This window comes from Castor canadensis, chromosome 13, assembly GCF_047511655.1.
Source record: "Castor canadensis chromosome 13, mCasCan1.hap1v2, whole genome shotgun sequence".
Classification (NCBI taxonomy): Eukaryota; Metazoa; Chordata; class Mammalia; order Rodentia; family Castoridae; genus Castor; species Castor canadensis.
Window position 1 is genome coordinate 39,432,581 of NC_133398.1, and position 23,827 is coordinate 39,456,407.

At 47.4% G+C, this 23,827-nt stretch overlaps 1 protein-coding gene across 6 annotated transcripts; it reads left to right on the top strand.

Moving 5' to 3' along the window:
* The first annotated feature begins 394 nt into the window (after positions 1–394).
* Positions 395–11,575, top strand: Aqp7 (aquaporin 7). 6 transcript variants are annotated; one of them, XM_074051601.1, is made up of 8 exons: positions 395–564; positions 1,468–1,518; positions 3,469–3,867; positions 9,041–9,167; positions 9,626–9,763; positions 9,970–10,088; positions 10,258–10,475; positions 10,806–11,575. In XM_074051601.1, the coding sequence occupies exons 3-8, from the start codon at positions 3,727–3,729 to the stop codon at positions 11,089–11,091; spliced, it is 1,029 nt and encodes a 342-aa protein (XP_073907702.1). In that variant the 5' UTR covers positions 395–564; positions 1,468–1,518; positions 3,469–3,726; the 3' UTR covers positions 11,092–11,575. The 6 variants fall into 6 exon arrangements, with proteins under 6 accessions (XP_073907702.1, XP_073907703.1, XP_073907706.1 ...); XM_074051602.1 differs by having other exon boundaries at positions 3,517–3,867; XM_074051600.1 differs by having other exon boundaries at positions 400–564; positions 3,753–3,867.
* Positions 11,576–23,827: the final 12,252 nt, after the last annotated feature.

A 23,827-nucleotide genomic window follows, 5' to 3' on the forward strand; every position in this document is an offset into this window, starting at 1 on the left:
GAGGACTGACCCAGGATCTCCTTCCCCATCCCTCCACCTGCCTCTTGACCTCCAGAAATTTCTACCTCTATTTCCCATTCTGCTTACCTCTCCATGTAGGTAGAGGTCAGAAGCCTCTGTCACCTTTCCCAGGCTACCTCAGGCTCTGGCCCCAAAGACAGGCCAAACACTTGGCTTGTAAGACCAGTCTTTGGGACTATGAGGTCCAGAGCGCCCATCTGGAGTTCCACCTCTGACCTCACAAGGGCTGCCTCAGAATTCAGCCTCTAAGGCACTACTGGCCAGAAGAGAGATGCTATTTTGGGCCGTGTGTCTGGACTTGGCTCAAGTGGCACGGGCCAATCCCCTGTCCTACTGACCTCTCCCCTGGAGGAGCTGAAGCAGCACTCAGGCCCGCCCTAGGGAGGGCTGAGAGGCAGGCTCTAGACTAAGGACACAGAGATAGCAGAGCCCCAGCTGGAGGTGCAGTCAGTGCCTGGGACAGTCATGGAGGAACAAGATCAAGGCCTGCTTTAACCAAGGAGTCTCCGAGTCAGAGGCTGAGAAACAAGACACTTCAGCAGAGTGAGTGGGGTTCTACGCAGGCTGGAGCAGGGTGGCTTCTTCAGAGTGCAAACCTGGAAGGGCCATTCCCTGAAGATTGTACAGGTGGGATTGTTTAGGAAAGGAGCCCCAGCTGGAAGTTGAAGACTCAGCTTTCTGTTCTGGTTCAGTCCTGTGTTGCTGTGTGTCATAGGCACATCTAACCCTCTCTCTGGGCCTCAGTGTCCTTATCTGTAAGTTGGCTGTTGGCAGGACCAGAGACTGGGAGGATGTATTGGACTGGGTTGTCAGCAGAGCATGGGGATGGGAGGAGGAGAGAACTGAAGACCAATTCCACTGGACCAAGCAGAAGGAGGCCAATCAGAGATGGGTCAACTGCTGGTTTAGCCACTGGAGTGCTTTCTCCCTGGATTCCCACTCAGAGGCTGGGGCTGGGCTGGAGGGTGTCTGCATTCAGTTTTGGGGATGTGAATTTGTGCTGCAGCTAGAGGGAATTGGGCGAGAGAGTGAGGACACACAGGATGAGGAAAACTCAAGGGTTACCTATATGCTGTCGGTTTGAGAGGAGGATGGGTATACAAGGGAAGTTTAAAGAGAAGTGGGACTGTAGACTTTGGGCATCATTCTGTCCAAAGCTGGGTGGCTTGCAGACTTGGGAAGGCCAAGGGGAACTCTGAAAGGTCTGATCCAGGGTCCAGGGTCCTGAAGCCAGCATGGGCATAGGGGGTGGAACTCTAGGGCCTCTCTCCATTGGCTGAGGCACACTCACTCCTCCCTATCCCTCTCTGCCAACTTGGCTGGGTTGAGAGAATGGCATTAGCAGGCACTGCCTGGTGGGTCTCCCCTGGGGAACTGAGGTCTGATGGGAAGGTGGGGCCAAGTTCTATATCCCCCAGCTGTAGTGACCTCTCTTTGGCTTCACAGTATCTAAAAACCTGAAAGATAAAATATGGCTCAAGCAGGCAGGAAAAAGCGGTAAGTACCCCACTCTATCCATCCCCCTGGCCTGGTGTACCTCAGTGACTTCCCTGCTGCTCCCCCAGATCCTCTGCTTCCCACTTACCCAGTAGCCCACCTACCCTCCAGAAGAAGGGCCCCTCCCACCTGTCTCTTGTGCCCCATAGCACAGCCAAGCACAGGCTGGACTTTGGGGAGAGGGGAGGCTGCAAAAGACCTGGATGGGGGCCCAGGGTTGGTCAGTGGATTCTGACTGCTCTTGTGGAGGTGGTTAACAGCTGAACTGAACTCACCACCTCCTGGCTTCTCAGGTGCAGCTCTATTTGGGATGAAGCAAGAGCCAAAATCTTTGCACTGGCCAACACTCTGCTTGTCTAGTTCCCTTTACCTCTCTGCCCCCCTGCCCAAAGCCTCACTCTCCCTGCTCCGGCCACACTAACCTCTTTTGCTTTCGCAGACATGCTCAGAGGCCTTCAGCGACTAATCCTTCTGCCTGAGGTGCTCTTCCTGAAGTTATCCATGTGGCTCATTCCTTCACCTCCTCCATGTCTGTTAGAATGTCACCTTCTCCATGAGGCTTACCCCTACCGCCCTATTTGAAACCATATTCCATGCCCAGCCCCTGCTCTCCCAATTCCCTTTCCCTGCCTTATTTTCCCATAAGACTTCTAAAATTTACATACACTTCCTTTTTCTTTTCTTTCTTTTTTTGGGGTTTGAACTCAGGGCCTTACCTGCTAGGCAGGTGCTCTACCACTTGAGCCACTCTGCCAGTCATTTTTTGTGGTGGGTATTTTTCAGATAGGCTCTCTCAAACTATTTGCCTGGGCTGTCCTTGAACCATGATCTTCATCTTCCTGATTTCTGCCTCTTGAGTAGCTAGGATTAGAGGTGTGAGCCACCAGCACTTGGCTTATCACTTGCTTATTGCATTCCATTGCTGTCAGCTCCATGCGAGCAGAAATATTTGTCTGTTAGTGCCCTCTTGGATGGAGAGACTAAGTGGATTCCCCTCTATACTGTTGACATTGCTGTCTCCAACCTACATCTCCCTCCTGGGTTTTAGATCCTGTTTCCAAAGATCTGCTGGTATCCCATAGGCACCAGATTCCAGTAGAAAACAGCTTCCTCTGTTCTCCCCAAGCCTACTCCTTCTCCTGTGGTCTCAGCTCAGCTAGGGGTTCCCTTCTCCTTAGTTGCTCAAGCCAGAAGTCAAGGCCACATCTTTGATGTTTCCCTCTCCAACATACCTCACATTTAGACTAATCCTAAAATATAGAATGTGTGCACTTCCTTCCATTGTTTCTATCAACACCCTACTTCCCCATGGCTGATGTAACCACCACTTGCCCTCTTCTTCCTCTTTATTCTCCAGACCTCTGTACCTTCCCCAACATGACGGTGGGGCCTGAAATTCACTTCTTCACTTTTCATCTATCTGTTCATCCAACCAAGCATTCATTGAACAAATGTTTGTCAAGTGCCGGGCACTGTAGGAAGCTTTGGGATCTAGTTGAAAGGAAGAAACAGATTCCCCAGTTCTCATTCACTTACCAATCTTTACCGTACCACTTCTACAGGCCTGGCACTGTGGCACTGAGAATGAACCAGGAAGAAAGACTGAGTACCTCCTTTCATCCCTCCTCTCTTGCTCATCTAGTTATTCACTCACTTACTTACTCACTCAAAAATGTCTCTTTGTGCTGACCTGGTTGCAGAACCTGGTGCATTTTGCTGGCTCCCCTCATCTATGGTAGAGCCTGGTATACATTCCAAGACTCAGTACTGTTTATAGAGGCCGGAATCAGACTTTGCCATATTCCATGCAGTTTGCAGCATGCCTTGTGTTGCCAGGCCCTGGCCTGTGACCACCAGCTCTGGCTTCTGCAGATAGGCAGACAGACAACTGAGCTCTCTCCTACCTTGCTCTCCCCAGTGGCTCCCCATCACTGCACATTGCATTTTCAGCTCCCCAGTTGCCCCCTCTGCATTGGTGCTCCCTTCTTACTTGTCCAGTCCTGGCTGGAAGGAAGAAGAGGCCTGGATGGACCAACTGCTCCAGTTCCTCTCCATGTCCCCGTGACATTCAGGAGTTTCCCATCTCAGCTTTCCCAGCTGCTCTGGGCATGAGGAGGTGTACGTGAGAGGCTGCTGGGTTACCCATTAACTCAGCCATGACTTGAACAGCCGATGGGCAATAGGCGGACTTAAGTCTTCTTTCTGTTCATGGGCTCGGGCTGCTACTGCTTCAGGTCTACTCACAACTCCAAGATGGTCTCATCCCTGCTGGCAAGAATACAAGCAATACTGCAGAAGGAGATGGTGCGAGAGTTCCTGGGAGAGTTTATGAGCACATATGTCATGATGGTGAGTGGGTGGGTGGGGCACAGCAAGGGTAGTCCATGAATCCCTCTGACACATGGGCATGTCATTCCTTCCTCTGCAACTGATGTGGGAGCCTGGGAAAGCAGTAGAGGAAAGTAAAGAGAGAGACCTTTCTTACCAAGTATTTTTGGGGATAGAAAAGGATCATAATATGCCAGGATAGAGTGAAACCATGGGGTGGGGGGCTGGGGGGCATGACTGGAGTGGCGAGAAGGAAAACTGAGGGTAAAAAGATTGATGAAAACCTTGAATATCAGGCTTTGAGAATTAATCCTGCAGACAATGAAGACATTGAAGGATAATAAGCAGGGGAATTGCATGGCTGAATTTGGATTTTAGAAGGCAATTGTATATGCAGTGTGGCACCTAAGCAAGACAAGGAAGGCTGGAGGGAAAAGAGCCAATTAAGAGATTGTTATCTTAGCTGGATGCTGGTGGCTCACATTCTGTAATCCTAGCTACTCAGGAGGCAGAGATCAGGAGGCTCACCGTCGAAGCCAGCCCAGGCAAATAGTTTGCGAGACCCTATTTCAAAAAAACCCATCACAGAGTGGCTGGAGGTGTAGGCTCTGAGTTCAAACCCCAAAACTGCCAAAAAAAAAAAAAAAGGGAGACTGTTGTCATGACGTAGGGTAGAGAGAGGATGGTGATGGAGCTGGGGATGTGGAAGAGTTGTAGACAATGGATCAAGGAGACACTGCAAGAAGCAACAGATAGGGGGTAAGCTCTGAGGGGCCATTCTGGAGCATGGGCTCAGCATAGAGCCAGAGGTGAAGTTGGTTTAGACTCAGTCAGATGAAATGCAGGTGGAGCAATCCAGGAGGTAACAAAGTGCTTGGGCTGGAAGAAATAGGGGAAGTTTATTAGAATATGGATGGTGGTTATAAAAATTGTCCAGAGAGAATTTATGTGTGTGGTTTTGTCTCTGAACACTTGGATTCTTATCCTGACCCTGCTACTGAGTCAACAGCAGTGGGCAGGTTTCTCCTTGGCTCCAAACCTGTCACCTAATACTGAAGTATAGAATCCAGACTTCATGGCCTTTGGAGTTGGGTTTGAGTTCCTGCTGTCTTCTAGCTGTGTGATGTTCCACAAGCTTTTTTTTGCAGGGGGAGACTGGGGTTTGTACTCAGGGTTTTTATTTATTTATTTGCTGTAGTGGGGGTTGAACTCAGGGCCTACACCTTGATTCACTCCACCAGCCCTTTTTTGTTATGGATTTTTTTGAGATAGGGTCGCACGAACTCTGCCCAGGCTGGCTTTGAACTTGAGCCTCCTGATCTCTGCTTCCTGAGTAGCTAGGTGAACTTAGGGTTTTGAGTTTGCAAAACATGTATTCTATTTCTTGAGTCACCTCTCCAGTCTATTTGTTTTGGAGATGGGGTCTTGTGAACTATTTGTCAGGTCTGGCCTTGAACCGAGATCCTCCTGATCTCAGTTTACATGTAGCTAGGATTATAGGCGTGGGCCACCAGCACCCAACATCCACAAACATTTTAATGCTTGAGAACCAACACCCTTGCTGGCAAAGGTGAACACTAGCATTGAGCTGACAGACGAGTATGAAGAAGACCAAGTGCTAGCACATGTGATACACAGGTTGGCCTCTTGTCATAATGACAGGTGCTTTTAGTTATTATTTCCTCCCTTTCTTACCTGATTTGGTTCCTGAGCTGTGAGGATAACAGCCTGATCCTGTCCTTCCTTAATTCAGGACAAAGTAATTCATTTATGACAAGACATTCCAGTCTCATGAGGGCTGTTAAACCTTGGAACCGGGAGGCAGGAGGGAGCTTCCTTGGAGAGCTGTCTGAGGGACATAGCCCTTCATACCTGCCGCATCTGCATTCTTTCTTTTTTTTTTTCAATGCTGGGGATCGAACCCAGGGTCTTGTATGTGCTCTAAATCCCCAGCCCTCCTCCCCCCTCTCCTTTTCCTCCTTTTTTGTGACACAGAAAAGCTTGAACTCAGGGCTTTGTGCTTGCTAGGCAGGCACTCTACCACTTGAGCCACACGTCCAGCCCTTTTTGCTCCGATTAGTTTTGGAGATAGGGTATCACTTTTTTGCAGAGGCCGGCCTGGACCACTATCCTCATATTTTAGGCTTCCCAGTGTGGCTAGAATGATCATGTCCAGCTTCTTTCCATTGAGATGGGGTCTCACAAACTTTTCTTTCCCAGGCTGGCCTGGAACTGTGATCCTCACAATCTCAGCCTCCCAAGTAGGTAGGATTGCAGGCATGAGCCACTCGTGCCTGATTTTTTTTTTTTTTTTTTTGAGCCAGACCTCACTATGTAGCCCAGGTTGGCTTCTAACTCAGTATTTCTCCTGCCTCAGCATCCTAAGTGTTGGAATTACATCTTTGTGCCATCTTACCTGGCTTCCTCTTTTTAAAATTTAGATTACTATTGAGCATCTACTGCGTACTAAGCACTATGATGTTAAAAGCGCCTTACCTGAGGCATCTTCCAAATCCTCACAAAGGCCCTGTGAAGTAGGTACTATTCTCATCCCCATCTCACAGGGAATAAGGTTCATGAGATCAAGTCACTTGTCCAAGGTCATACTTGGGGAAGTCAAGATTAAATCCAGTCTAGTCTAATATCACAGTCTTGACTTTTAACCTCTCTCCTCTGTCCCTTAGCCTGGAGGTGGTGGGCTTTCTAAGACTCTGGTTGTTAATTCTCCCCCAGCTGGTGTAAGGCCCTCATTTTCAGGCTTTAGGTAGTTCAAGACCCTTTTCTGGGCCTCAGTTTCCCCATCTATAGAGTGGGAGCAAAACATATGCTACACAGATTTGCTGTGAGGATTGAAGGAACGTAATGGCTGAAAAAGAACTTTGTGAGTCAGGTATGGTGGTGTACACATGTAATCCCAGCTATTTGAGAGGTGGAGGCAGGAAATTTCCTGAGTTCATTTTCACAAAGTTAGCAAGACTTTATCTTAAAAACAAAATGCAAAACAAAAGGGCTGGGGGTATGGTCCAAATAGTAAGAGGCCCTGGGTTCAATCCCTAGTATAGAAAAAAAAAAAAGGACAACAATAACAAATCTTTGTAAGGTTTAAGCTTATATAGGACATTGTACTGTTATTTTTAGTTACCCGTCCTGTGCCAAGAAGTGGAAGCTTTTTCAAATGATAGGAAGGTCAGTGAATCACCAGGGCAAAGGTTTAGCCAAAAAAAGCTAGTGTGACCTTGGCCCTGTTTATTGCAGAGATGAAGGAAGTGAACTGTTCTACTCTACTGCCTCCAAGGTTGTTGTCCTTGGAGCTGACTTCCTGGCTGTTAAGGGGACTTTGATGGGCTGGGCTACATTTACTGTCCAGGCTGGGAAGGGGCAGGAGCCATCAGGGCCCTGGAAACCCATCTGTACACTTGAGCCGTTGGGTAAGGATTGCAGGTCATATGCTACAGGGGCAGAGTTAACTCAGGGGTAGGGGCTTTGGCTGACTGTGTAGCGTAGAGTGTGTAAGGACGTAGCCACTGCTGTAGCTGACTGGTGCCATGAGGTGGAATCTAGGCCAGTATTACCCTGAGCTGCTCCTTTTTCTAAAGTTTCAGAACTGAAACTTCTGGTCTTCAAAGCCAAGTTATCCAGACTAATTCTGTGTGCTGGTATTGCCAGTTGGCAACCCTGAACAGAGGATCTGTGTGGTCATTCACTTCATTACTTTTAGCAAATAGTTTTGACACGGAGGGAGAATGAAAGTTGGGGCCCTCAGTCTTTACACCTTCCACATCCTGATTCCTGAGCCCCCTGGCCTGACCTTGCCTCGCCCTTACTCTGCCACCATTGATTGGTTCCTGCCCGCTCCTGCTGGATTCTCTCCTGGACCCTGAGCCAGCCCAGCCATATTCCCCTTTACCTATCCTGTCTCCTGCCTCATCCCTCTGATCTAGGCGATTCCACATTTTCTCAGACTTCCCTGAAGCTGCTCTGTACGCTGCCTTTTTTTTTTTTTTTCAATCAGTACCTGCTCCACAGAGAAAATCATCAGGTAGCATCTTGTGTCCATTTCCTCACCATTCTGCCCTACCACCTTTTATCTACTTATGCAACCACAAGTCACTCCTCAGCGAGCCTTCCTGGAGGGCCTTCCTACTTCTAACCCAGCCCAGCAATCCCCCAGTCCACTCAGGTATTGAGCTCTGTCCTTTTCTCTTTCCTTTATCTTCATCCTGTCTCTCTCTCAGCCTATAAACATACCAGTCTCTCAACTTAAAACACAATATAGAACAAAAAGAAAAAAAAAGAAGGAAAAAGTCACCATTGTTGGGTTGGGTGGCATGTGCCTATAGTCCCAGCTACTTGGGGGGCTGAGGAAGGATTTGAGGCCAGGCTGGGTATGATAGTGAGACCCAGCATCAAAACAAAATTTTTATTTATTTATTTTGTGGTACTGGGGTTTGAACTCAGGGCCTATACCTTGCACCACTCCACCAGCCCTTTTTTCATGATGGGTTTTTTTTGAGATAGAGTCTTGAGAACTATTTGCCCAGGCTGGCTTTGAATTTTGATCCTCCTGATCTCAGCCTCCTGAGTAGCCAGGATTACAGGCGTGAGCCACTGCTGCCCGGCAGAATAGCACTTACAAGAACACAAAGACGTGAGAAAGTAAGGCATGCAGGAGGCAAGGTTCGGCTTAAGGCCATCTGGTATTCAGTCCTGGCTCATCAGGTTGCATGCTGTGTGACCTTGAATAAGCCAGTTTCTCTAAACTTCGGGTTACCCATCTGTCAAATGGGAGAATAATAGTACGTCCTTCAGATATACTATCAGAAAATTCCTTCAGGCCAACCTGTAGTATGAGATGCTCTGAGGGGTGCAATCCACCCCAGACACCTGCTCCCACTCCAAACTTCAGGTGGGCTTAGGACCAAGATGCCTGGGTATGTCAGAAGAGCCTATGATTCTGTCAGGCTATCACTGAACCCACCACCCAGCTGTCCCTGGTTCAGGCTGAGAGGCATTGATGCAGGGATGAGAGAGAGAGTGCTCTGGTGATCAAGGGCATTGTAGAGGGGCTCTAAAGGCAACACTGGGGAGGCTGAGGGCATGGGAGAGTGGCGAGGACCTACAACTGAGCTCTGAGCTCTTTTCTGAGGTTGGGGCTGCTGGGCAGGCAGACCCCCTCAAAAGTCCTCCCTCACAGGTACTTGGCCTTGGTTCTGTGGCACATATGGTTCTAGGAGATACAAAACTTGGAAGCTACCTCGGTGTCAACTTGGGTTTTGGCTTTGGAGTCACCATGGGAGTGCACATGGCAGGCAACATCTCTGGTGAGTGATCCCAGATCTCACCTGACTGGGCTTAGCTAGGCCCTCCTGACACAGGCTGTTTCCTGCTCGATTCCAGCTAGTCCCTTTTCTGACACAGCAGGTGCCTCACTAGTGCCTTGCTGACTACCTTGAGGAAGGAGAATGCCTCTGAACCCCCTGTCTTTGCCTGTGTCTTCCCAAGACTCTTCATGGGTCCTTTCAGCCATCATGTTTACTAGCTGCGTCATCTTAGAAAATCATTCACCTTCTTCTGTTCCTCACCTTCCTTAATGGTAAATTGCAGATGGTGGTCCCTGAAGTCATTGTAAGGGGTTTAAATGAGAGTTTTTGTCACAGAAAACATACTCTACAAACACTAGCTGTTATTATTTACTATTGTTGCTGCTCTCAGTATTATTCATTTTGCTGTTCCTGTTTTTGCTCTCCCACTACACCTTTCCCTCCCCACATGAATGCAGGGGCCCATATGAATGCAGCTGTGACCTTCACCAGCTGTGCACTAGGTCGTATGCCCTGGAAGAAGTTTCCTGCATATGTGCTGGGTCAGTTCCTGGGCTCCTTCTTGGCTGCAGCCACCACCTACATGCTCTTCTACAGTGAGTATTTTCCTCTGTGTTATCTGCCTCCAGCCTCAGTCTCTTCCTCTGAAATATGGGCAGATCAAATCTTGGTGTCTTGGTCTGTAAAAACATGTAAGAGAGAAAATCCTTGGAGGCACTCCTTGGAGGAACTCCTAAACCTCTACACTATATCCTCCCTTTTGGGACTCCATCGGGGTTTAGCACGATCTTTATTTCCACAGCGGCCATCGAGCACTTCGCAGATGGAGAGCTGATGGTAACTGGTCCAAAAGCCACTGCAGGCATTTTTGCCACCTACCTTCCTAACCACATGACATTGTGGCGGGGCTTCCTGGATGAGGTCAGTAGTCCAGGGTGGATCTCCTTTCCCAAGCCTCCTCATGATAAAGAGGATAAGAATATTCTGGATAGAGTGAACCAAGACATGTCTCTGCTAGTGCATTTGGATTTGGAGTCCTGTGGCTTGACCAAGGTTTCCAATGGGTTACCAAGAAATCTGTTCCCCCCAGGTGTTCCTAACAGGGATTCTCCAGCTGTGTCTCTTTGCCATCACGGACAAGAACAACAACCCAGCACTGCAAGGGACAGAGGCCCTGGTGATTGGCATCCTCATTTGTGTCATTGGGATATCCCTAGGCATGAACTCAGGATATGCTATCAACCCATCCCGGGACCTCCCTCCCCGCTTCTTCACCTTCATTGCTGGCTGGGGTGAACAGGTGTTCAGGTACTGCCCTTGGCAGGTCCCACTCCTGCGAGCTTTGTGGGGGTGCTGTGCATGCAGATGGGGTGGGGGTGATGTGAGGAGCAGCACGGGAGAGTCCTGTGGAGCCTTCAGTGGCCCAGGAAGCAGGAGTAGGTTCTGAGGTTTCCCCAGACTAGAGTGGATGTAGATCCTGTTCTGGGACTGTGTGTCAACTCTATCCCGGAATCAGGCTGAGGCTGACCAGGGCACCAGGTGAAAATGTTCCCCTGGGATAGACGGGGGTGGTTTCTCTGTTTACACTATCTTGGTCTAAGGTGGATGAGAGTCCATCCTAGGCATCGTCCTCCTCAGCAGGCCTCCACCTCTTTCCTGCAGTGCCGGGGACAACTGGTGGTGGGTGCCATTGGTGGCACCACCCCTGGGTGCTTACCTAGGTGGCATCATATATTTGGTCTTCATTGGCTCCAGCATCCCACAGGAGCCTCGGAGATTGGAGAACTCCGTGACACAGGAAGACCGCAGGACAACCGTAGTGCCCAAAACTGTCTCATACAAGTCTTCTATCACCCCTGCCTACCCAGTTTTAGTCCAGCCTGCCCCACCCTTATGTGACTCCATACTTCTAGAGCGCTTCTAAGTAGAGATTATTTGTGATTCCCCCAACACTACCCCAATAAAGAAAGCCTTGTCCCACAGCATCCCTCACTTCCTGGGGTCCTCCTGTGGTTGGACTTCCCTCCTGGGTTCTTTTGGACACTCTAGGATTATTCTTCCAGGTCTTTCTTAGCAGGGTGGGGCAGGAAGAGATGGAGGAGAGAAAACCTGATGCCAGGCAGAATACTGGACTTTCAGGCATAGGGGAGGGAATGCGTGATTAGAGGGAAGGACCCACAGCTATGGTAGTGGTGGTAGGTGTCAGCTTTGGTGATACCTTGAGGATGACCTGGGTTAAGGCTCTAGATTCCCCTGGGTCCTCCCCTCCTCCAGCTCTAGACAGTTCTTGCACTAGAGTGGGCTAGACCCAGGAATTTAGATCAGAATTTCTCAACCTTTTTTTCATTAGTGCCTCCTCAGCAGCCTTTTTTCTTAATTACACATATTAAAGCTACATGTGTACTATATATTTGTTTATGTACTATATCTGTGCTTTATACATAAGAGATTAAGACTTTTTCCACACCTAAATCAATTTTCATCCCCTTGGGGAGGTTTGGTTTGGAACAACAGCTTTTAGAGTTGGGAAAGAAGATGCAAAGAGGAAAATCCTTCAAATAGATGAAGAGAAAAGAAAAGGCCTCACGGGACTCAAAGGGGACAAGCTCAGGGATGGGTGGCAGTTAAACCCAGCAGGATCATCCTGCTTTCCGGGACTCAGAAGAGAGTATCACCTATCCTGTCTGTTCCTGTAATCACTTATAATTTAGCCTTTCTGAGCACCTATTGTGTGCAGGCTCTGCATCATAGACGAGGCTGAGTCTCTGCCTTTGAGGAATGCAGTCTGATGGAGGATAGTTACTCATGAGGAGGAGTGAAGTGGTGGAAAGTGGGCTACTTGGAGGCTGTGAGGCCCCAACAGAGGGGCCTCCTGGGGTTGAGGCTAGGGATGGCTTCCCTGAGGAGAAGGCAGAGTAGAGTGAAGGTGAAAGGTGTCCTTTCTGAGGCTGACAGCCACACTTTAAAGTTTGAGAGGATAGAGGCAGAGGATGCTGGGCTTTCTTCTGGAGGTGGATCAGGTGAGATGATTTAGAAAGCACAAATGAGAGCTGGGCATTGGTGTCTCACGCCTGTAATCCTAGCTTCTCAGGAGGCAGACATCAGGAGGATCATGGTTTGAAGCCAGCCCAGGCAGAGTTCAGCGAGAGACCCTACCTCAAAAAACCCTTTACAAAAATAGGGCTGATAGAGTAGCTCAAGGTGAAGGCCCTGAGTTCAAGCCCCATACCGGAAAAAAAAAAAAAGAAAGCACATGTGAGCAGGATGCTAGAAATGGGGAGATGGGCTTACAGAGAATGTAAAGAGAAGCAATAATCCAGAAGGAGCAGCAGTGCTGTGGGGTAGAACACAGAGATGGAATTTGACCAATACCTAGGAGATACACCTGGCAGAACTTGGGCTTGGTTTGGATGAAGCAATGGATGAGAATGAGGGAGAGGGAGAGGAAATGAGAGAAGTCAGGGTTGGATGTCCAGTTTCTGGCTTGGCCATGGGGGCTAGGGATCCCCAATGAGAGTAGAGCATGAGTGAGGAACTGGCTTTAAAAAAAATTTTTTTTTGTAGTACTGGGGTTTGAATGCAAGGCCTCATGATTGCTAGGCAGGTGCTTTTACGACTTGAGCCATGCCCCCAGCCCTTTTCTTGTTTTATTTATTTTTTTCGAGATAGGGTCTCAGCAAACTATTTCCCCGGGCTGGTTTCAAACTTTGATTCTCCTGATGTTTGCCTCCCGAGTAGCAAGGATTACAGGCATGAGCCATCAGTGCCTGGCTAAAGGAATAATTTTTTCTGGGGGGGGACTGGGGCTTGTGCTTTAAAGCAGGCACTCTATCGCCTGAGCCACACCTCCAGTCAGGAACTGGTTTGGAGAAGAAGATAAGTTATATTACAGACATGTTCAGTTTGAGTTGCCTACCATCTTGGATAAGTCAATCTCTCTGGGCCAGGGTCTTCTCTTTTGTAAAATGGGGATAAGAATATCATCTACTAGCCAGATGCTGGTGGCTCACATCTGTTATCCTAACTACTTGGGATGCTGAGATTGGGAGGATCAAGGTTTGAGGCCAGTCCAGAGAAATAGTTTTTAAGAACCAATTTTAAAAATCCCAATGCAAAAAAGGACTGGTAGAGTGGCTCAAGTGGTAGAGCACCTGCCTAGCAAGGATGAGGCCCTGAGTTCAAACCTCAATCCTGGAAAAAAAAAATCATCTTCCATTTGTAGTGCTGTGAATGTTAAATATACTAAAACACCTAAAAAGCTGAAAATTGTGGCTGGCCAAGAGTAAGTGCTCAATAAGTCTTGCAGTTAAGCCTTTTGTATGGTCTAGAGCTCAGAGAACTGAAGACAGAGATATGGAAGTCATGGCTTTGTGGATGTAGCTGGGATGTGGAAGAGCGAAAGGAGGGTCAGAGAGCAGGGTGCAAGGTGGGTGATCAGGAGGCAATGGAAACCCAACTGTCCATTGAGGGTAATAGATATGCACATTTGTGTTCAATTGCACATAAAAGAATATTTTACAACACAGAAAAATTAAGGCATAACAGGTACCTGTAACAACATGGAAAAAATTTGGAGGAGTAGAAAGCAATACAGTAGACTATATACAATATGATTCCAGTTTTACAGATGAAAAATTAGCAAAAACCATCATATTCTTTGAGCATATGTATGTATATATCTAGAAACCTTGCCTGCTGTTTCTCTGTCACCAACTTGCACTAGGCTTATTGTCTAACATTTTGCAGGTTCTGGTCCCTGCAGGCTCAGCTGGGCCCTGACCTCAGTCACAGAGCAAGCCTTTCCATTCTCTCAGCAGACATTGGTTGAGAACCTGCAATGTGGCAGACACCATTCTAGTGTTGAGAATATAAGAGCAAAATATATGGTGTGTTAGTGGTGTTAAGAAGGAAAAATGGGAAGGGGAGATGGGAAGTTGAGGGAGCTGTGAAGAGCAGAAGGCCTTGCTGAGAAGGTGACAGGAAAGGCGTGGGGGGGCAGTGTGAGGGATTTTTGAGAGACGAGCATGCCAGGTTGAAGACCAGCCAGTGCAAAGCCTATGAGGTGGTGAATGGTCATGTGGCTCCAAGTGGTAGAGCTCCTACCTAGAAAGTGCAAGGTCCTGAGTTCAAACCCCAGTACTGCTGCAAAACAAAACAAAACCCTGAAAGGGCCAAAGGGCCATTGTGCTGGAATGGAGAAAGGAAGGGGGTGGGGTGGGTGACATAGTCCCTGTGGGATCTTACTACTGGCTACACATACACACACACTCTCTCTCTCTCTCTCTCTCTCTCTCCAATTCCCTACCCTCAGATTGACAATGTGACCTGAACAGTATCCATCTCCTCTCTGGGCTTTGGTTTCCCATCTACACAATGAGACTTGGATTTGTTGGTGTGTGTGTGTGTGTGTGTGTGTGTGTGTGCAGGAGGCTCATGTGTGTGTGTGTATGCAGGAGGCTCTGGGCTTTGGTTTCCCATCTACACAATGAGACTTGGATTTGTTGGTGTGTGTGTGCAGGAGGCTCTGGGCTTTGGTTTCCCATCTACACAATGAGACTTGGATTTGTTGGTGTGTGTGTGTGTGTAGGAGGCTCCCAGCTGACTTCTACCAGCACTTTGAGCCAACTCTTCAATCTGCTCCCTCTCCAGCCAAGGCTGTAGTTGAGATGAGGATAGAGATGGGACAGGACAGGCTTTGCAGATTAAAAGTTTGTTTTTCAGCCTGGTGGTCCCAGTTTTGAGAAGAGTCCCTTATTCCCTCCTCCCAATTACTCCTCAGACTTCCAAAGGACACTGGAAGCACTCTGGTTGGGCTGGTCTTACTGTCCCCTCAGATAGTCTCTCACAATCTAGGAAGAGGTGGGAGCAGCCACCTCAAGTTCAATCCTAGTACTGATACCCTCAGTATGAGGAGGCTACAGTCACTTGCAGCTGTGTAGTGGAACCTTGGCTCCATACCCACCTTTGAACTGACTGTAGAGAGGGAACAGTGGTTTTTAGAGTGTGCAGCCATCCCATGTGCAGCAGGGCTTCATACTGCGGCACTTACAAGCATAATGAAGTCAGCTCACCTGGATCCAAATACCTGCGGTGTCACTCATTAGCTGTATGACCTGAGATGAGATGGTTTAAGAGCTGCTGTGAGGACAGGTTATATCTGTTACGTGGAGTGATTATGCACACTTTTCTATGATAACAGCATATGGTCCTCTTGTCACCTCCACCTTATGTACAAGGAAACTGAAATTAGGGAGCTGGGCTCTGTCAGGGCTAGAGTAGGGATTCTAGCCCTTGTGGATGTGCCTCTGAAGCCTGTGCCCTAGATAAGGCACCCCAGAAACCTTGGCTACTTTTGGTTTTAAATGTGGAGTATACCATGTAAACAGTGTAAATAAGATATAGGTACAGTTAAAATAACAAGACAAGTACTTAAAAAACAAAACAGCCAGGTGCAGTGGTACCTTTTATCCTAGGTACTCAGGAGGCTGAGGCAAGAGGATTGTTTGAGCCAGGAGTTTGAGGCCAGCTAGGGCAACATAGGGTAACTCTGTTTTACAACAAAGCAACAAAATCCCGAAATCTAAAAAACTAAACAAGTGTCTACTCACTGAACTCTGGGCAGGCTACTTAATCTCTTTGGGCTTCAGTTTCCTCTCCTGTAAACAAACAAGAATGAAGCTCACAGGAAGTGAGGTGCTTCAGGTTTAATTTTGCCATTAGCATTCCTTGTGATGGAGCAAAGCTGGATGGAGTGTGCAAGAGCTAATGGTCTTGAGATCCTTGTCTCTGTGATTGGAGCCATGATGGAGGTGTACGGGGGTTCTGGAGAGGATGTTCTAGGCCTACAGGGAGGCCTGGGCAAGTGGAGGCTGGATCAGGAACTGAGGGAGAAGATGGTCTAGATCCAGGTACACTCAGACACACAGATGAGGCCATAAATCTTGAACTGAGTGTTTGAGACTTCAAACCCTCATTGCCCAACGAGGATGATTACTAAAATGGGATTGTAACAGGCCTGAAACAGCCCTGCCAGGGTCAGCAAGAATGTGTTTATGGGTCTGGGGATGTAGCTCAGTGGGACAGCATTTGTATAGCATGTATAAGACTCTGCTTTGGGAAATGGTCTCTAAACTGAAGAGAACACCCACAGAGTGGGAGAAAATATTTGCCAACTATACATCAGACAAAGGACTGATAACCAGAATATACAGGGAACTTAAAAAACTAAATTCTCCCAAAACTAATGAACCAATAAAGAAATGGGCACGTGAACTAAACAGAACTTTCTCAAAAGAAGAAATTCAAATGGCCAGAAAACACATGAAAAAATGCTTACCATCTCTAGCAATAAAGGAAATGCAAATTAAAACCACGCTAAGATTCCACCTCACCCCTGTTAGAATAGCCATCATCAGCAACACCAACAACAGGTGTTGGCGAGGATGCGGGGAAAAAGGAACCCTCTTACACTGTTGGTGGGAATGTAGACTAGTACAACCACTCTGGAAAAAAATTTGGAGGCTACTTAAAAAGCTGGACATTGATCTACCATTTGATCCAGCAATACCACTCTTGGGGATATACCCAAAAGACTGTTACTCCAGAGGCACCTGCACATCCATGTTTATTGTGGCACTATTCACAATAGCCAAGTTATGGAAACAGCCAAGATGCCCCAGCACTGACGAATGGATTAAGAAAATGTGGTATCTATACACAATGGAATTTTATGCAGCCATGAAGAAGAACGAAATGTTATCATTCGCTGGTAAATGGATGGAATTGGAGAACATCATTCTGAGTGAGGTTAGCCTGGCTCAAAAAACCAAAAATCGTATGTTCTCCCTCATATGTGGACATTAGATCAAGGGCAAACACAACAAGGGGATTGGACTATGAGCACATGATAAAAGTGAGAGCACACAAGGGAGGGGTGAGGATAGGTAAGACACCTAAAAAACTAGCTAGCATTTGTTGCCCTTAACGCAGAGAAACTAAAGCAGATACCTTAAAGCAACTGAGGCCAATAGGAAAAGGGGAACAGGTACTAGAGAAAAGGTTAGATCAAAAAGAATTAACCTAGAGGGTAACACCCACGCACAGGAAATCAATGTGAGTCAATGCCCTGTATAGCTATCCTTATCTCAATCAGCAAAAACCCTTGTTCCTTCCTATTATTGCTTATACTCTCTCTTCAACAAAATTAGAAATAAGGGCAAAATAGTTTCTGCTGGGTATTGAGGGGCAGGGGAGAGGGAGGGGGCGGAGTGGGTGGTAAGGGAGGGGGTGGGGGCAGGGGGGAGAAATGAACCAAGCTTTGTATGCACATATGAATAATAAAAGAAAAATGAAAAAAAAAAAAAAAAGACTCTGCTTTGGTTTCCTTCCCCTCCCCCAACACACTCACACTTGGCTCCAGGAAAAGCATCCCTAAGATTAAGGAAGGCCCAGTTTGTGGGGTGGGAGGTAGGGAGGCATGTTGATGGTGCCCTCCTGTGTCCATCCCCTTCTGACTGGGAAGGGGATACCTGATCTGGGAGACCCTCTAGAGCCTCACTAGAAGTTTGTGTTCCTTCCCCAGCTCCCAGAGTATCTCTCACATGCACCAGGCCAGAGTCTTGTTCGCCAGGATACAGGGAGGGGATGCTCCAGTTAGAGGGAACAGGAGCAAAGGCACAGGGTTGTGAACCACTGTATCCACAGTATGGGTTCAGGAGACAAGGCAGGGAGTGGCTGGGGATGCCTAGAGCTAGGGTGGCAGCTGGGACCTTCCTGGAGAAAATCAAAACATGTTAAGCCAAGTAATGGCAGAGCCAGATTTGTGCCTGAGAAAGTGCCCTTTGCCTTCTATGGAGGCTAGCTTAGAAAGGAAGTGACTTGAGGCAGGAGAGCAGTGAGAGTCACCTAGTGAGGCAGGGAATAAGGATGAGGGAATTACCCAAAAGAGAAGGATTTAGAAGCTGAAAGCTCAAGATCTTGAGTTGGTTGTGGTAAGTGGGGAGAGGGTTGCCTGGGTCTTTGCCTAAAGGCCTGGGTAAGTTGGTAGAAACACCAGGACAGTTGGGGGAGAAAAGATGTGTTTGGTGTTAGACCAAAGATGCTGAGCTGATCTTAAACAAAAATGTCTTATTAATTTATTTTTACAAAAAACAGAGAATAGGAAAGCAAAACAGGTCCTGTCTGGGGGTAGGGATCAGTGTGTGTGGGAGGATATAAGGAGAGGGTGTAGGAGAGATAATATAGTGGAAATATTACACATGTATGTAAATGGAAAAATGAGACCTGTTGAAACTATGCCAGGGGGGAGGGGAATAAAGGAAAAAGATGGAGGGGGTGAATTCAACTGTGATATACTGTAAGGACTTTTATAAATGTCACATTACCACCAGTACAATTAAAAAAAAAAAAAAAAAAGAAGACACGATGAGCTGGAGGCACCTGTGGAACATCTAGGGAAAGACTGGGAACTAGGTTGGAAACATAGCATTTGAGCTCAGTTGAAGGTTTGCAGGACAAGGTGGCCCTGGGAGAGATTATGGACCTCTGGAGAACACCCAGGTTTAAGGGATGGGAAAAGGGAAGGAAGTAGTCAAGATTCACCACCTCCCCTAGTTCTGGGAGCCTGAAAACTGTGGAGCCTTGATTGGAGCCAATCCTTTTTCTCAGGGGCTTCACACAGGTCAGGACAAGCAAGAGAAGCCCACATTCCCCTAGGCAACCTGGAAGAAAACCCCAGAGCTCTCACCAAACAGGACTTCCTTATAGCAGAGTCCTGCAGCTTCAGCCATCATCTCTAGCTGTGAACATCTCACTAGGGACGTGGAATAGAACAGCTCCAACTGGAACAGCAGGAGTAAAGGCTCAGGATTAACCACAGGCTGCTCAGTGTGGGTAGAAGAGGCAAGGCAGGGAGTGGCTGCAGGTACTATGCCTTAGCTCCTCTTCTCTGTGCTTAGCTCCCTGTCCCTCAGATGATGGAGTGCCCAGGGCTTAGTTCTGGAACCACTTCCACCCTCCCAACATGATCTCACCAGCCTTTAAATACCATTATGTGCCACAGCTCCCCAAATTAGATGCCGAGCCCAGTCCTGTCTCCAGACAGGCTCCCATGTACAACCGCCTACTGGCCAGATTTTCATCCCCCAAGCCTGCTCCTCCCACACTCTTTCCTATCTCAGTAAATGGCAAATTCAATCTTCTAAACGCTCAGGCCCAAAAACTTTGACGTCATCCCTGACTCCTCTCTCCCTCTCACATCCTACATCCCAGCTGTCTGTAATCCTTTAGGTATTGTCTACAAAGTGTATCTGGAATCCAGCCACTTCTCACCACCCGAATTGTCATTGTGGTTCAAGTTACTGTTGTCTCTCTCTTGGATTGTAACAGTGGTCTTCTGACTGGTCTTCCAGTCTCTTCCCTTGCTTCTGTGCATCCTACAATCTAGTGTCAAAACAGAAGTGGGGGGGTGATCCTTTTTAAAAGTGAGATAATTTACTCGTTTACCCTAATATCTTCCAGTGGCCTACAAAACTGGACACCATCAAGCTCATATATATATATATATATATATATATATTTTTTTTTTTTAGGTAATTCTGGGGTTTGAACTCAGTTTCATGCTTGCTAGGCAGGCAGAGCCATGCTGCCAGTCCAAGTTTTCCTGTTACTGATTCCTGCTACTCTCCTCTAGAGCCCAAAGGCCTCACTCCTTGTTCCTTCATGGTACACAGCAGGTTTCCACTGTAGAGCCTTTGCAATGACTGATTCCTCTGGCTGGGGTAGTCTTCCTTCAGATTTCTGCATTACTTGTATTTTCCCCCTGTGCTTACACTCTGTATATCAACAAATAGAAACAATAAAGAGTTGAAAATGTGACAGAGTTTTTAAGTGCTGGTGGTAAATGCTATTAAAAAATTTGAGGCAGGAGCTGGTGGCTTATGCCTATAACCCTAGCTATTTAGGAGGCAGAGATCAGGAAGATTGCACAGGAAGATTGCAGTTAGAAGCCATCCCAGGTAAATAGTTCATGAAACCCTATCTTGAAAAAACCCATCACAATCACACACGCACAGGAAATTAATGTGAGTCAACTCCCTGTATAGCTATCCTTATCTCAACCAGCAAAAACACTTGTTCCTTCCTATTATTGCTTATACTCTCTCTTCAACAAAATTAGAAATAAGGGCAAAATAGTTTCTGCCGGGTATTGAGGGGGTGGGGGGGAGAGGGAGGGGGCGGAGTGGGTGGTAAGGGAGGGGGTGGGGGAGGGGGGAGAAATGACCCAAGCCTTGTATGCACATATGAATAATAAAACAATAAAAAAAACCATCATAAAAAAAAGGGCTGGTAGAGTGGCTCAAGCTGTAGGACCAAGTTCAAATGCCAGTACTAGAAAAAAAAAAAATCAAAATAGTGCTTCCTTGAGGCCAAGTGCACTCCCTGGCACTCCCCTACCCTTTCTGGTTTGGGGATACATACTGCACCCTAGTGGCCATTGTAGAAAAAGTCCTGTCTTCCGAGTTGTTCCTGATGTGTTCTGTTGGGGAGCCTGTATAACCTTCCCTCCCCACTTGACCTGACTGGCTGGACCACCTTGCCCCAGTGACTCCTACTGAGCCTTATGAGTTGTCCCTGCTCTTATGAGCTGTGTCCCTGTGGAGAGGACACAGACAGATCAGAGAGTGGTCTTGGGCAAGATCTCTAAACTTCAGTATCCCCAATGGTAAAACGGGGGTGATTACACATACTTTTGGAGCTTTGAAAAGAGTGGAAGACCATGCTCAGTGTATACTAGGTACTCTGTTACCTATCATTAGAAAAGATTCCTGGGAAAGTGTGCACAGATGGACTTCTGCCTCCCTTACTCATGTGTTGGGTAAGTGGGTGAGAGGAGTGCAAGGGGAGGTGACACAATGCCCTTGCCCTTTCCAGGGCAGGCAGCTTGACCACTGCTCCCTTCTCTCCAAGAGTTACCTGTTTATAAACTGTTCTGGTATGAGCTTGAGGCTTGCTTGTGCTGATGTGGCATAGGGACACTCTCCCAACCTTTCTGATCCTGTCTATCTACTTTCCTCATGATGGTTTAGGGCAAGAACCATTACCCCACTTGACAGATGTAGAAACCATCACCTGCAGTAAGCAAACTGCCAAAGGACAGAGAAAGCTGAGGCAGCAAGAGACATCCTTCCTGTTCAGGTGTGTTCTCCACACCCAGGAGGCTGTGCATCAGGAAGTAAGCTCAACAAAGCTTGAGGTTGAGGTCAGATTGGGTCCCTGGGCAGAACTTCCAAGTGAGCTGTTTGAAAGCCAGAGAGGGATACAGCTCATTTTTTTCCCTGAGGACTCAGCCTCCTCCTGGTACAGGGCACTTCTAGGTTAGGAATACAGGCCTGGATTGCAGTCCTGATGTGGCATATACTATGTGACTGTAGGGAGCTTGTACCTTCTGAATTTGGCCTTGCAGGCTGAAGAACCAGACTGGATTCTGGAGTCCCTTGGGGGGAATCCTTGACCTCTAAAAGGCCATGGAAAATGGTATGGGAAATCTGTGCAGAGGCCCTGTGGGGGTTGGGAGGCAGAATGTGCCCTCCAGTTTGGATGACAGTGAGGGTGATTAATTAAGAAGGTAACTGTGAAAGTGGAGGTGCTGGCCTGGTCTGGCAGTGCCTCTCCTTTTAGAAGGCACATTGTCAGGTTCTCCTTAAGAAACAAGGTATGCAGGCTTTTGGATATGAAACAAGATTGCCAGCACCACAGGAAGAAGTCCCCAAATCTAAATCTACAGGACCCACTGGCAGACTTTGCATCTCCCCTCAAGGCTGACATTCCTTCTTCCTCTGCCCTGTTTTCAGTCCTAGCTAGCACAGGAACCAGAGCTATCTCCCAGGCCCTAGAATCAGGAGGACCTGCTTTCATTTCCAGTCTTGCACATACTACCTGTTCCACACCAAGCTGGCACCACCACTGAGAGGAGCCAGCCCTGCCAGACAACTTACAGGGAATTCCAGAGGTAAGAGTTCTGGACCATAAAGGAACTCTTGCTGAGAGGCTGTAGGGCTAGAAGCCATGAGAAGTACCTTTCCTTTGCTGAGTCTACTTGGAGACCAGAGTGGGGATAGCTCCCCTGCTCATCCCTGGGCATCCTACCCTACCACCCCAATTTGAGTTTCTTTCCTCTTTGTGGTGCAAACTCCCACCACCCTCCTCGTTTCACTCAGGTTGCCTCAGTAGACTTTTGGCTTTTTTTTTTTTTGGTGGTACTCAAGTTTGAACTTAATACTAGGTAGGTGCTCTACTACTTGGGCCACTCCACCATCTTGGCTGAGTGTCTTGCCTCAAAGCAGCTCTCAATCTCTCCCACACAATTTTACCATCAGGCACTTCTCTTAGAACAGACTGGGTAAACTAACTCCATGTCAGATCTAGCCTGTTGCCTGCTTTTATACAACTCATGAGCTCAGAATAATTTTTATACTTTTAAGTGGCTGGAAAAAAAGTTGCTGGGTGTGCTAGTGAACGTTTCCAACCCAGCTATGCAGGTAGGATAGCGGTGTAAGACTGGTCTAGGGCAAAAATGTGAGCTCCTATCTGAAAAATAAATAAAGCAAAAATAGGCTGGGGGCATGCTTCAACTGGTAGAGTGCCTACCTAGCAAGTACAAGGACCTGAACAAAAGTACTATGGTAGGAGAGGAGGGGACAAAGAATGATGGAGGGGGTGAACTCGACTATGATATATTGTAAGAACGTTTATAAATGTCACAATGTACCCCCAGTACAATCATATAAATAAAAAAACCAACCAAATACTATGTCCCACCCTCAAAAAGATCAAAATATTTTTTGTGACATGTAAAAAACATGGAGTCTTATTTCAGTGTCCATAGGTGCAATTTCATGCTGTCTATGGCTGTTGACACAATGGCAGAGAAGGCTAGTTGTAATAGAGACTGCTAAGTCTCACAAGTCTAAATTACTTACTCTGGCCTCTCAGAGGTAATAAACCTGGCCATGCCACTCTGCTTTAGGATTTGTCAGTGGCCCCCCATGTCTCACAAGCTGACCCTGTTCACCTCATCACCTGAGCCTCCAGTGGGCTGCCTATTCTAAACGATTAACACTTCCTTAGCACAAGCTGTCATGGGGCAGGCATGTAGACATTCACCAGGTGAGACCTGGTTGGCATTTTATCCTTTTATTTAGCTAGTGCTGTGGAGGTGTTTACATATTTTCCAGATACCAAGTATCCTTTTCATGAACTCTGACCATATCTGATGATTAGGTACCTCCATGTCTGCTATTCATCCAATCCTCACAACCATGGTGAGAAGGGTGAAATCTCCACTCCATCAAGTGGCAAGTTAGGTGAAAAAGCTGGAATCTGGTCAGACCTCGCTAATTCTAAGATGATGCCCACATATAGAGTTTACTCACTGATCCCACTGCTTGAAAGACACAACAGATGTGTATGGTGTCCTTTTGTGTCAGGGTCAGAACCTGCACTAATTGGGCCCGGGGAGAGGTTTTGTTGCTGTCTTTTCTTGTCAGTTGCTATGGTATGTACTTCATGACTTCCAAAGCAGATTGTCTGGCTGAGGACCAAAAGGGCAGCCCTGCTCTTCCTACAAAAATTAAGTATGTCTGTTTTTGACATTCCACATC

Excerpts from the sequence above, each read along its gene's own strand:
- Aqp7 (XM_074051601.1), top strand. The coding sequence starts at position 3,727 with ATGGGCTCGGGCTGCTACTGCTTCAGGTCTACTCACAACTCCAAGATG. Across the intron at positions 10,089-10,257 it reads GGCGGGGCTTCCTGGATGAG|GTGTTCCTAACAGGGATTCT; the intron begins GTCAGTAGTCCA and ends TGTTCCCCCCAG. Across the intron at positions 10,476-10,805 it reads TGGGGTGAACAGGTGTTCAG|CAGGCCTCCACCTCTTTCCT; the intron begins GTACTGCCCTTG and ends CGTCCTCCTCAG.